The sequence below is a fragment of the Delphinus delphis genome, chromosome 3, assembly GCF_949987515.2.
Source record: "Delphinus delphis chromosome 3, mDelDel1.2, whole genome shotgun sequence".
In the NCBI taxonomy this organism is placed as follows: domain Eukaryota; kingdom Metazoa; phylum Chordata; class Mammalia; order Artiodactyla; family Delphinidae; genus Delphinus; species Delphinus delphis.
The window spans coordinates 115,615,131-115,629,424 of record NC_082685.1 but is presented as its reverse complement, the minus strand read 5'-3'; the positions used below and the strand labels follow the sequence as shown (position 1 = coordinate 115,629,424).

Sequence of the window (14,294 nt, the reverse complement as noted above, 5' to 3'; positions counted from 1 at the left end):
CCAATAATAATAGTTTAGTCATTAAGCATAGTCAAGGACTTTAGTTCCTCCTCAAGGGCAATATAGATAATATTCTGAGCCATATCCTGTGAGCTGTCTTATAGAGACTGAAACCCCCATCAGCTGGAAGAAGTTAACTACATGATGACCAGACTGTAGCCATGACATAAGCTGCCACAATTCCAAGAATTGGCCTCAAGAAAATGGGAACAAACCGACCCTGGAACTGAAGATTAATTGTACTTAAGATGACACTGGTCAGACCACCGATGACCAATTTCAAGATGCCTGTCAGACTGTTGGTGCTGTTTCTGCATGTAGCCCCCTCCCTCCCTCCGTCTATAAAAGCTCTTGCTCCCTGGTTGTAGGTGGTGGGATTCGGCCTTTGGACAGGAGTCTGCACCCCCCACCCCCCACCCTGGATGCTGACATCCAAAATAAAGCACACTTTCCTTTCCACCAACCTTGCCTCTTTATTGAGCGGTGAGCAGTTGGACCCCACTTTCAGTTACATCATCAGTTAATAAATTGAATTAAATCTTTGTCATGTGTTCATTTTATTCGCATGAGTCATGTAACCTTTAGAAAATTATATTTGATCAGTTTTGAAGGTCATCCACTGAGATGTTTGAGGGGATTAACCCAACGGAGACAAATTAAATCTATTTGCTTGCACATCTTTTCTTGGCTTCTGAAGTGAATCCTGGGTGGCAACAGAACTTTAAATTTTCTGACTCTCTAGTTCTTTTTTTCTTTTTCTACTGATATTATGTATTTGTTTTTATGTCTGGCTTGTACACCTTCAGTAAGTTAGTCTGAATTGGTGTCAGCAATGATTGGGGATTTGCTCTTATGGTCTGACTATTTGGTGATCTCTGATGGGTGTATAATGAAGACCTGTTCTCTGTTGGGTGGAAGATGACAGAGAATCCACTTAGTAGTCTTCTTTCTTTTTGCTCTTTTTTAAAAAATCTATTTTTCTATTTGCAACCTTAAATCAATTAAGAACTATGTGCTCACTGGAAGAAAAATAACTCTAAGCTTTTGTTTCTGGTTCACTTCTGATTTGTAGCTAATAGACAAAGCTAGACGCTCTCCCTCTGTTTGTGTGTCTGCATGTTTATAATTAAGAAAGACCTTTACCTCTCGTTGTATAAGAGAAATATCTTCCTAACACTGGAGGGTATTAAAAGACTAGATTGGTTTATAAAGATAGTCACTTACATGAATCAAATATTCCCTCAAATCCAAGAAGATAAAGAAACTGAACCTCCTCTGGTATTTTGTGTGCTAGAGTATTAAGAAAAATATTTTTCTTACAGAAATCATTAGCTAGGAAACATTTTAAGAATTCAAGTTCACATAAGGATAGTCCATTTCCAGCATCACCTGGAAACTTGTTAGAAATTAAAATTCTTGAGTCCCAATCCAGACTGACTGAATCAGAAACTCTGTGGGTGGGACTCAGCAATCTATATTTTCAACAAGCCCTCAGATCGTTCTGATATACACTAAAATTTGAGAACCACTAATCTGGGGAAAACTACTTAGTTCAACTCTCTGCTTACTATTGACTAAAAGTACCAGATTTAGTGAAGTCACATGTTAGTTTGTAGATTTCTATACTACAGAGATGCCAGTAATTTCTGTCCAGTGGAAAAGATAGCCTCAAAGGTTACGGTTTATGGCCTTGTTGGATGTTCATCAGATTTGTGTCTAACTCAGCAAGCTTATACTAACATTGCCTAAAATATCTAGCTCTTGGAATTAGTTTTAACATCTAACTGGTTTCCTTACCAGTTAATTAGTTGAATAAAATCTTTGACAGGTGTTTAATTTATATTTACATAGAATAATGTTTTTAAACTGTTTGAAAATTATTGTTAGTGTATTTCACTCTGTGGCAGTAATGGGCCCTAGTACTGTACTAGGCAGTGAGCGCCTTGACAGCACGACTGTGTCTATTTTTGCTCAGTATTTTATCCTCACATGAAGCACAGTGTCTGGTACATAAGCTCTAAATAAGTTTTTGTGCAATCAATAAACACTACCTAAAAGGTATTTGATTTTTTAAAAAATAAATTTATTTATTTTTGGCTGCATTGGGTCTTCGCTGCCGTGCATGGGCTTTCTCTAGTTGTGGCGAGCAGGGGCTACTCTTCTGTTGTGGTGCGAGGGCTTCTCATTGCGGTGGCTTCTCTTGTTGCGGAGCACGGGCTCTAGGTGCGCGGGCTTCAGTAGTCGTGGCGCATGGGCTTAGCTGCTCCGCGGCATGTGGGATCTTCCCAGACCAGGGCTCAAACCTGTGTCCCCTGCATTGGCAGGTGGATTCTTTAACTACTGCACCACTAGGGAAGTCCAAGGTACTTGATTTTTAAAAGAGGAATTTCAGAACTGGCCCATAAGTATCATTCCTGTTGTTTTAATTAACTGTGTCTATTTCTTAAGGGATTTTTCTGGGGTTTGTTATCAGGGACCCCGAGGCTAAAAGGTGATAGAATAGGAAAGGGGAATTTTGTTCAAGATATTCTCTGAGATCTGTTGGCTGTCGACCTGAGTCCAATTAGGAGTGGTTATTTTAGAGTCAATCCCAGCATAGGTTGTTTGGTTGCTGTTCAGTTGCGGAGAGCACTTGCAAACAATACTGAGTGATGTGCCCAAAGGGATCATTGGATTTTGTTACTTTATAATATGAACAGGAAGTAACAAACACTTCATGGATAATGTGCAATCAATAAGAAAAGGAACCAAATGGAAGGGTGAATGGTTTTAGGAAAAATCGATTTAAAGCATATGCCTGACAAGGGGGGAAGCATTAGTACTATTTTCACGTATGATTTAGCTTGCCTTTGGAGTGAACATCTATCATTTTTTTTTTCCTGTCGTTTTCCTTTAGGCCTCCTGCTTTCTAGGTGGTCTGGGGGCAATGGTGGGTTGTTAACCAGTCATCCCCTTCTCCCCTCAACTCCATACAGTGGTGCATTTATATCCCATGCTAAATAGATTTCTGCCTCCTGGAAAATTTAATCCCGAGCAGAATGATAAACGAGGGGATTTAAGCATTACCAAAGCGGCATCCAAAATGACTGGCCATGACTTCCTGATTGAGATCCCTGGCCTAGTTTCATCCCTTTGGTATTGCCTGCTTCTTCAGCTTTTCCTTCCATTCTGTGTCTTTCCATTAATTCCTTTTTGCTTAAATTAGCTAGATCAAGTTTATGTGGCTTACAACCCAACTGTCATAACTGACATCACACCTATTTTCCAGATGAAGTGATTTAACCCAAGTCCCACGTTCAGTGGTCATGTCAACTTCTAGCTCATGGCTCTCTTCCAGATGTTGGTGTAGCACGAGTTTATAATGCTCCTTTAGTGGAATTAAAGAGCATCTGACTTTTATTGAAGAAATGAGTTCTCTTTCACAGAGGGCTTTTCCTACTGAAAACTTATTCACAAGGTTAAAATATTCTCAATATACTTCTAGAAATGACAATCAATAAGTCTTTGTTGACTAACATTTGGTTTATTTTAATTATATTGTTTGATCTAATGGAGTATCCTGGCAGGACAGAAGGGTTAAACTAAAAATCCCAAAGAGATACCTTAATAATCTTATGCAATGGAAAAAGAACAACCTGCATGCAAACTAACAGAAGAAAAGTACTTTATTCATTTATAATATCATTTTGTAAACAACCACACTGTGCATTTTTAAATTCAATAATAACAAATTTTTTTCCTATGGATTTATAGCAAACTCTATATAAAGTCAATGAGTTAATACAAGAGTGAAGATGAATAGTGCAGAATAATTTCCAAAAATGTTAAATTACAGCACTTGATACAAACACAGATAACTATCTGTACCATAAAAATTTACATGCCACAAAACACTCATTTATAATTTTAAATATGTGGTAAAACACATTTATAAAAAAGCATCAACATTAATTTTATTATAAACCAGTGAATTACTCAGAGGAATATTTATTAAAACTTACTAAAAATCAGTCAATATTGCAACTGAGGTAAAAATTTATAAGTAAACAAAACTATCATTTATAAGGGCCAAAAGTAAACGGAAGGGCAGACAACACTTTCTGATGACTATGTCTACTCCTTGATGTTCTGAAGCAGTTTCAGTAAATGTGACTCAATAACCTGTTGAACTAGAACACACATGTGATCAAGACAACAGCATGTTGATTACAAAATTTTTAAAAATTATCAAATTCAACTTAACATCACCAACATTTTCCTAAAATAATTTCTAATTAGGATATAATCATAGTCTGAGGGCAATAAGATTACAATGCAATACTTCAAACTTAAGTCTGTCACTGACTTTAGTAATTGTCCAAGTTACTGGGTTTTCTGTTCTTGGTTTCTAAATTTTGAAACTGAAGGAGAGTCCAGAATACAAGGTTGTTCTAAGGAACAGAGAAAGGGCAACTATAAAGCATTTTATAAATAGTTTGCTATGAAATGTTAAACACATCTTGTAAATAGGTGTACACGTATCCTCCAGCAACTAATTATTTGGGATGGTGAAAAGTAATAGTAACAAACTCATTTCTAGACTTTGTAGGAATCTATTGATTTTGCCCACAGTTGAAAGTATGTCAGGAGTTAGGATAACATGCATGTTCTATAACTGCAAGTGATGAGAATAGTTTGGACCACTGGTTTGTATTATTATATAACTTTACTAAAATGAAACCTGAGAGTTCTAAACCACTTACCACTTCTATAGCCCAAGGCTACAGCTAGATCCATAGAATTGTATCCAGAGTCGGTTTCAATTGTTGGGTCAGCTCCATTTTCTATACCAAAACAGAAAAATCTAAATAAATAAAATGAAAATATGGATATGTTTGTCTATCACTGGCTCATGCGCAATTAGCAGGACAGATTTTCTGCAAATTTGGAAGGTATTTTCAGGATGGTCTGACAAAGTACAGAGTACACAGAGGGCATAGAATTCACTCTGGTGGGTCGGAGGGAAGACACTTCAAACATACAGGCATCCTCTAGAGCAACTGAAACTAATACACCACTACAGACAGCACTCAGGCTTAAAGACACTGTGGACAGAGAAAAGAGCCGAGGATTCACATGTGATCCCTAAAAGGAAAGCAATAAGGACAGATACTGCGATTGCAGGCGTGCTGTGTGATGGAGCTACGGCTTACATGGGAACCTTAGGGCAGCAGGTGCGCCAGGGGTGAATAACGTATTTAATGATAGTTCAGGATTCTCTTGAGGCTAGCTTGCAAAAAATAATGTCTTCATGTGGCGTTTTCTAAATATTTCCACTTTTATCTGCTTACCTAAGAGCATTTTTACACATTTCACATGATTTCCATGTACAGCGTAAAGCAAAGGCGTCCCTCCATTCTGCAAAAGGAAAGGTGATTTAGTTTTTCAAGGTGAGCAAGATTCAAATAATTTAATGCTCCTGTGAATTGGGCATGTAAAAGTACTTTAAGGTAATTTTAATATTTTGTGAAGAATACTTAATCAGAACTAATAATTGAGTTTAGGACATTGACTTTTTCTCCCAGCTGTTTAATGAACTAAGGTAATTAATTATTCTTCCAAGGGTTTAATAAAGCTTATCATGTCTCCCCAAACCAAATAAATCCTAGAGTTTGTTCCAGTAATTTAAAAATCAGTATTACAGACTCACCCAGTCATATTCATTTACATCAACTCCACAATCCAGCAGCATTTTGACAATATCTGTGTAGCCCTTACTACAGGCTAATGACAGTGCACTTTCTCGACCTTTTCCTAAAAGCTGGGGATCAGCACCCTGCAGTGGGAAATAGAGATAAAAGACTTTTCAGTTTATGAAAACAAGAATATTGTTATGTCTGTCAATAATAATTACAGTTCAACACTTAGGTCAGGTAATGTTCTGGGGTTAATAAAGAAAGAAAACAAACTTCTACTCCTGGACGTTCTGTTATCAAGGTTGTCTGAAGGCCTGCTTTCCTCCCTCTACCTCAATCCTAACTATCTTGTCACTTTGGAGTCAAATTGCATCTTCTCCAAGAAGCTTCTCCTACAGGGCTGACAGGACTTTTGTTCCCATCGTGCTTAGCGGGGCTGGGCACTCACTTCTCTCTCCAGCTTCATGGACGACTAACACTTGCCTGCTCAACCAGATGTAAGCTCCACAAGAATATGAAGAGCATGTAAACATTTTTTGTATCCTCTACCATTACGTCTAGCTGGCTGGAGATGTAAAAACTTTACTAAATACTTAACTGAACTTAAGTAACTGTACATATACATTTTCTGAGGCATTTTCCTTACATTCTGAAGTAGAAACTCTACCACAGCTATTTGCCCGTGTGCTGCAGCCCACATCAGAGGAGTAAATCCTTCGTCGTCCGTGTGATTGATAACATTTTCTATTTAAAAGAAAAGCAATTTTTGTGATCTAATTTAACAACCACATATTAATATCTCTATGAAAATACTGGCATTCTAAAAAGGTGACTATATTACCCAATGAGGTTCACGTTTGTGCTGACTTGTGTTCACTGAAGTGCTGTGTGTGTTTGCAATTTGCAGTCTCAATGCATTAAACTGTGCCTCAAGGTACGTAGCTGAGTTCAAATAGCATATTATTTAAAGTATAAACTACCAGACACAACATAATGCTAGGTACAGGGCAGTCCACAGAACACTGGACTCAGAATCAGGAGACCAGAGTTTGAATCCTGACTGTCACTTTCTAGCAGTGTGATTCTGGGCATGTTATTTAATTCCTCTAATATCCAGAATAATACCTTGCTTATCTCAGTAGTTAGCTGGGAGGATCACAATAAAAATGAGGTTATACGACAGCCCTTAGCATTACATAAATACATATTATAAAAAGCCCCAAATTAGTAAAGCTATTTTTACTCTCTAGCCAATACTGCTGCCTTTGAGTCTCTTAAAATTTTTGGTGGTTTGCTAACATAATATAATATGAATGAAGACTGAATAATCTGAAACACATTTCTATGCAATTCTACCTCAAAACCCATTTTGTTCCCTAGATTCAGTCTACCAGGTATAAAGTCCACAGTTTTTTCCCTAAATTTATTTAGTAGATTGAGAATAAAACCTTCAAATGTTTATAAACAAATAGGAATATAATGATGAAGTCTTTCTTATAAAAGAATGACATGATTAAAAAAAGCCACTCTTTAATCATATGCCCTGCATTCAACTGATAATGTTGGGACAATTGGCTAACTTTTTGAAAAATGAAAATAAAAGTTAAGCTCCACCTTTACCTCATTACACCAAAACATATTCCACATGGGTCAAAGATTGAAATGTAAACAAGAAACCACAGAAGTTCTAGAATAAGGTATGAGTGAATTTATTTATAATCTTGGAATAGGAAATCTTTTCTAAGCAAGATATAAAACTCAGAAGTCACAAAGAAAAAAATAAATTTACCACTTAAAAATGTTAAGCCTGTGTTTGAAAACATCATAAAGTCAAAGGAAAAATGGCAAACTGGGAAAAAACTAGATTCAACATAAACAAAAAGTGAACTTCTTTAATTTAGGTAAGAGTTCATATAAATCAATATAAAACAGGCAGTTCACACAAAAAGAAGTTCAAATAGATCATAATTTTAAAAAGGCAAACAAAACCAGTATGAAATACCATTTTTCACCCATAAGATTAGCAAAGATTAAAGTCTGATAATATTCTGTGTCAGTGAGGGTATGGGGAAGTAGAAACACTAACTCTGGTGTGATGACAGGGCAAACATCTGGCAATGTATATAAAAATAAAAATTCATATACCTTTTGACCCAGCAAATACACTTGTAGGAATTCACCCTATGGATATACTTTAAAAGAATGCCAACAATATTGTTATTTAATAGAAACAAACTGGAATCAACTACCACCAGGGGAACTAGTTAAAAATAAAAAACATAGTATACGCATATGCAATACAATGCAAAATCACAGACCTATTAAAAAGAATGAAATAGATCTTTATGTGCTTATATGGAAAGATCTCAAAATTTAAGTGAAAAAAGTAAAGCGCAATGCAGTGTGTATATTTTCCCTCTTGTGTAAATAAAAAAAAGCACATATATACTATACTCTCACATATAGCCCCAAGTATAAATATTTTCCAGAAAAGTCTTCTGAAAATATAAGAAACTTATAATGTTTGCTTCTGCAGAAAAGGCGAGGGTGGTAAGGGAAGCTTTAACTTCTATACCTTATATTACTATTTTTTTAAAAGTATCTGTTGGGTTATCTGCCTGGTGAGGTTATGCAACTATTTTTTTTTGTCTTTATACTTTCTTGTATAAAAAGAAAACAATAACAAATCTGATAAATCCTATTAAATTTGTTCTAAATACATCTAAAAAAATAGGCTAGTACCTTGTTCAATACGAGCAGCCAGGTAGAGCATCTCTCCCTGAGCAGCCAACTGGTGAACAGACAAAGCTGAAACAATACCATAAAAAGTTTCATGTATATCTGTAGGTACACTTTCATCATCTCATTGTTCATGCCTGTGTAGCAATTTTCCTTTCCAAAACACGAACTATCATTTTATTGTTTAAAAAAATCTAACTTAAAATATAGCCTAACATTTGCAGATGTCAGAATTACCTTAAATATCTAAGAGTCTGAGAATTGACTCATATATGTTTAAGGTAATTCTGACATCTGCAAAGTGTTATTATCAGTGAATGTGCAAATTGTTTGATTATTAACAATGCAAATTGTTACTGATCTTATGAATTAAAAAAATGGTTTAGGTACTTAATTTTTAACATGGTATCTCTTTATCCAAACTTATAAGGAAGTATAAGGAAGTTGGGTCTAAAAGACTCTTGTTTTTTAATTGACTGTATTCATTTAAGTCCCAAATATCATTATTTCAAGAGGCCACGGGTATTTCTTAACTTTTGGAGGACTAAGATAGTAAATTAAAAACTAGCTGACAGGAAATTCTTGAGTACAGACCTATTTGTGGCTAATTAGCTGTGTGACCCTGGAGACCTGATTAAACATTTTTGTCTAACATGAAGTATGTGAACCACATGATCCCTAGTTTTATTTCCAAAAATTCTATGGTTGGGGAATTCCCTGGTGGTCCAGTGGTTAGGACTCGGCGCTTTCACTGTGGGGCCCCGGGGTTCAGTCCCTGGTCAGGGAACTAGGATCCCATTAAGACTCTTGGCGTGGCCAAAAAAAAAAAAAAATGCTATGGTTGGAATATTTTAAGACAATCTCTTTATTTTAAAACAAAGCCAAACAGGTACTGTTCTATGACAGTTCATCTTAAAAATCAGTATCACTTGATCCTTGATTTAGGATGATATGACTGGGTGGCCTTAATACAGAAAGGAAAGCAATTGGGAGGCATATGCAAATTTACATAAATAAAACAGAAATGGCTCTTAGGTAGAGTTAGAGTCATGAACTCGTTCTGGCTTACCTGCTACAGCATACAATTCAAAATCAGGAGGGACACAGTGTTTCCAAAGTAAAAACATATTTCACCATGCTTTAGAATACAGATGCATTTATGTTATATTTTCAAATATAATTCCTAACATCAAATTGCTAACTGGTTTCCTCTCATTAAGAAACCCGTACTATATAGAATATTTTCTAGTTTACAGAGAAAACCCTTCATTTTATTTCTTCTAGAATAATTCTACATTAAAAAATTGTAAATTCAAAGTTTTTAAAGAGGTGATTTCATATTCATATTATATTCAAATTCGAAATTATAGTAGACATCGCTCAGCTTTTACTACAAATCATTTGTTGATCAGTTATCTAGTTTATAAAATGCACTCCAAGAACACAAAAACACAATGTCTTGCTTTGCACAAAGTTCAGAATAACTCATTGTTTTTATAGTAAAATTATGAAGGTTTTAAGAATTAATATTTCAATCTGTATTTGTTCTCAACAGAGAAACATAAAACATGAAATATTTGAATATGCAATAATATGTGAAAGAGTTTTAAATTACTAAAAGTATCAGGACATCACTTAAGCTTTCCAAAACAGAATATGCATTTAATGAAAATAATGTTTCAAAGCCAAACTCTTGAAATCATTACATTAGTAATAACAATATTCTAATACATCAGTGGGAAATACTTACAATTTGCTAACAGAGGTGTGGTTGAGACCTCATTTCCTCTGTGTTTGTTGGTTAAAGTAGTTGACTGTTTTATGGGTGAGAAATGCTTTGTTGTAGAGGGAGTGTAGACATGCCTTACTTGAATTCCCGGAGAAGGAGATGTATGGATACTGCATTCAGCTAAGTAAAATTAATTTAAACACATTAAAACAATATTTTAATAACAAAGCATTTCAAAGTTCTATGTCAATGTTTACATTAAAAAAGAAATACAAGATGTATAATATCTTTAACTGGTTCTCAAGTGATACTATTTTTTTGCCATAAAAAATCTGTACTAGTGGGCTTCCCTGGAGGCGCAGTGGTTGAGAGTCCGCCTGCCGATGCAGGGGACACGAGTTTGTGCCCCGGTCAGGGAAGATCCCACATGCCGCGGAGTGGCTAGGCCCGTGAGCCAGGGCTGCTGAGCCTGTGCGTCCGGAGCCTGTGCTCCGCAACGGGAGAGGCCACAACAGTGAGAGGCCCGCGTACCACAAAAAAAAAAAAAAAAAATCTGTACTAGTAAAAGTTCCAGAAAAAAAAATCAATATTAATCTTGAGCAATTTTATCCAGAGATTAGTTTTTTTTATTCGATAGATTGTTATAAAAGTAAATCTACAATATGATGACAGATTTCACTGTATTAAAGCATTGGAAGCTAATGCCAATCACATATTCATGGAGTTAATTCATTTACAAAAGGCACAAAATTTTTTTCTCCTATAATTTTAAAAGGTACAATAATAAACTTTATTAGAGAATTTGTAAATAAACAAAGGTCAAGGAAGAAGTAAAAATCAACATGTACTTATGGACATTATATAACATGAAATTATTTAATTTTGGTTTCTATGAGATTCTAGAAAATCATAAGTAAAGATGACTTCCAAACTTCGCAAACTCAAAATCTCATGATCGGAAAGGGAAAAAAATAAAAAATAAATAAAAACAAAACAAATGCAGATATTTATACCATAACTTTCAACCTTTAAATAGGACAGATGCCACCTCCAGGTCAGAGTTAACTTGATCTTGAATATTTTTACTATCTTCTTCATTTAAGGACTTCACAAACCGAGAACAGACATTCATATCAAATCTGTTAGGCAGTATGAATTTCATCCCCATGGAAACACCCTGAGCTGATCCTTCTTCTGCATTTGAGTCCAGCTGATGTTCTATTTTAATGTCTGGCATGCCAGTTAGACTGTAACTGCTGGGGCACTCTTCTACTATCAGCTGGGCTCCAATATCCAAATTTGCTGATGTAGCCATGATTTCAACTGTAGTTTCAATAATTAAAACATTTCTTCATGATTTCCCCTTGGTTTTATAAGAATGGCATACAGTGTATTCTTCAAATTTGGGTATTAAAACATCTGAAAGAAAAAAATTAAAAGTATTATATCAACTTAATGTATACAAAATAATCATTTTCAATCACGTATGCAAACAGTGCTCTTATTAGCACCTATACATAATAGAAAGAATACAATCTCCAGAGGTAGAAAAACCTGGGTCTGAATCCAAGCTTCACCATTTATTAGCTGTGTGAATCTGTACAAGCTCCTCAACCTCTCTAAGCCTCAGTCTCACTTGTAAAATGGGTATACACCAGTAACCTCACAGGACCCTGGCAAAGACCAAATGAAATACAGTAACATTCTCACCGCCATCACTAGGTCCCAACAAATTTTACTTATCCTTTTCTCCCCTTTCCTATTCCTGAATATTGCCAAATGGATTTTTTAAAAATCAGGCTAACAACAAAAATAAACTTTCATGTAAAAACTTTAACCTCTAATCTGAGGTTTATTTTTTAACATGCTGTTAAAATTTGAATTTAAGAAAAGATAGAACTCATGTTGTACCCAAGTCTATCAGCATCTACAATATCCATGATTCCTGGATAGTGAAAGGCTTTACAAAGTTTTGGTTATGATGAACTGAAAACACATTAATCAGTTTTTGTTCAGATCAAGTGTTAGCAACTTAATACAGGTTTTTATGAAAAATAAAGTGTACAGATTATGGACTGGCTTCCTTTGCTTTAGCATCTCTAGGACATTATAATCTAAGTATAATTTTTGGTCCCAATCTTTGTAATAAGTATTAAGAAATTAGAATTATTCATTTTTTTCCAAATATAGATTGTCAATACATGAACTTAATAAACGCGAACTCTCAAAACAGAGGTTAGAAGCACACCTGTTACTGAATCATTTACTATTGTTTTAAAATGAGTTTTCAGTAAGGTAATCACTGGCACTTTCCTATGGACCTTAATAAAATTTCAAGAGAAATTTCATTATTGTACCTAAAATTGCTTCTAAAAAAAGGAAGAACTCCAAGGCATATAATTGTCTTACACATAGTCACTGAGACAAGAGGAAAATTAATAGCATCCAGTTAATTTTTTCAAGTTAGGGCTTACTGCCTCAGAAATTTTGAGGGTGCAGGGTGTTTTAAAATTGTAATTAATTGGAACTAACAGAGAAAAGTGCATTAGGACCACAGTGGAGCAAAGGTTGGCAAATCATACATTTATAGATAATCACTTTTACAGTTTTAAAACATCTTCCAAGATTATCTTTATAACAATCCTTTGAGTAGTCAGGGCAGGTAATCATTATGTTCACTCCAGAGAAGAGAAAAGAGGAGCTCACGACTCCATCACCCTGTTCGTTAAAAGAAAAAGCAGCACTAAACTAATCCAAAACTTCCAAGGGAGAAAGAGTTGAAGAAATAATAAACGCTAATAATAATGTTAACAAGTAACAAAGTCAACACACTTCAGCAAACGGTAAGAAGGAGACTAAAACAGAAAATGAGTTGTGATTCAAATGGAGGTGGAGGGGCAATGCAGAGGTCTTTAAAGTATATTACAAGATACGAACTGTGTTTCCTGAGGGAAGAGCCATCTCACACAGACTCCTACCCAGAGTTGGGCGAAGTGCAACTCCCCTGACCTCGCTCAGCACCCGCATATATCTTTATTTTAGCATTTATCACTCTCTTGAAAATTTCCATTTAAATTCCTAATAAATTGAAAACTCCTCTAGGATGGGGGGGCACTCTTACTAATTTTCGCACACAAACAGTGCTTGGTTCTATCACGTACTCCATAAATATTTTCTGATCTGAACCTTAACAAAGGTTCGTATTCTTTTCTACCCTGAAATGAGCCTGCAAGATGCTCAACAAACATCTGCTGATTAGATCTGGCTTTCCGTTCCCAACATCACTACCAACTAGCTGTGCAACCCTGGACAGAGAAATCATACACGTTTCCTAAGACTCATTTTATTCAGATAAGATGAAGATGGTTGAAATAGGTATCTCTAATATTCTTTCCAATTCTAAACATCTTCCATGTTACAAATCAGGGTTTAGAAATGGAATTACCAGTCTCTGAGGGAAGAAGAGCAAATGTACTCGGGGGAGGAGGGAGTGGAAACAGAACGCTTATCTTGGCACCACTCCAGAGAGGAGAAGCAACACTGACTGGTTAAGCCATAATTTTGAAGTATAAGAGAGGAAGGGGGAAAAAAAAAGATGATCGAGAAGAGGAGGCGGTGAGAAAAAGAGGTAAGGCCAAGGAGAGCTAGGATCACCTCAATCTGTCAGAGCCCGGGGATAAGGGGAGAGAGACCCTAACGAAATAAAACGGGCAACTGGGTTAATCCACAGTGGGTGCTAGTAACAGGAGCCCCCCGGTTCTTCCTCATCCTGGAGTTGTTCTACAAGGACAGGAAGGTGCTATGAAAATGAATGATGCCTCACAGCCCACAGGTGTCCCGGCGTCCCAGGACAGGAACCCGCTGGAGGGGAGACTGTTGCAGGGAGGGAAGTCCGCTCTGTCGCCTCCCGCCAACTCTGCCCGAAAAATCCCAGCGCGGCTCGGGTAGGGAGCGCGGAAACTCTGGCTCAACCGCGGCGGGCTGGTCCCGGGGATAGGGGTCGGAGGCCGACCGTGTGGGAGCGAAAGGCCTGGCGACCGCCTTCGACAGCCCACAGCGACTCGGGACTTCCCATCTGCTGCCAGATTCACTGCAGGGCCCCACCCCCCGGCTTGTTTTGACCGCGACGTCACTTCCGATTTATTCTTTCG

The 14,294-nt window shown here is 36.4% G+C and overlaps 1 protein-coding gene across 1 annotated transcript; it reads right to left on the bottom strand.

The window, feature by feature from the left end:
- Positions 1-3,518: 3,518 nt before the first annotated feature.
- On the bottom strand, positions 3,519-14,261 carry ANKRA2 (ankyrin repeat family A member 2). The gene is made up of 9 exons (XM_060007010.1): positions 13,967-14,261; positions 11,170-11,562; positions 10,165-10,323; positions 8,418-8,483; positions 6,322-6,419; positions 5,690-5,815; positions 5,331-5,397; positions 4,743-4,823; positions 3,519-4,169 (listed from the first exon to the last, which is right to left on the bottom strand). Exons 2-9 carry the CDS (start codon positions 11,456-11,458, stop codon positions 4,114-4,116), a joined length of 942 nt encoding a protein of 313 aa, XP_059862993.1. The 5' UTR covers positions 11,459-11,562; positions 13,967-14,261; the 3' UTR covers positions 3,519-4,113.
- Between the last annotated feature and the right edge of the window lie 33 nt (positions 14,262-14,294).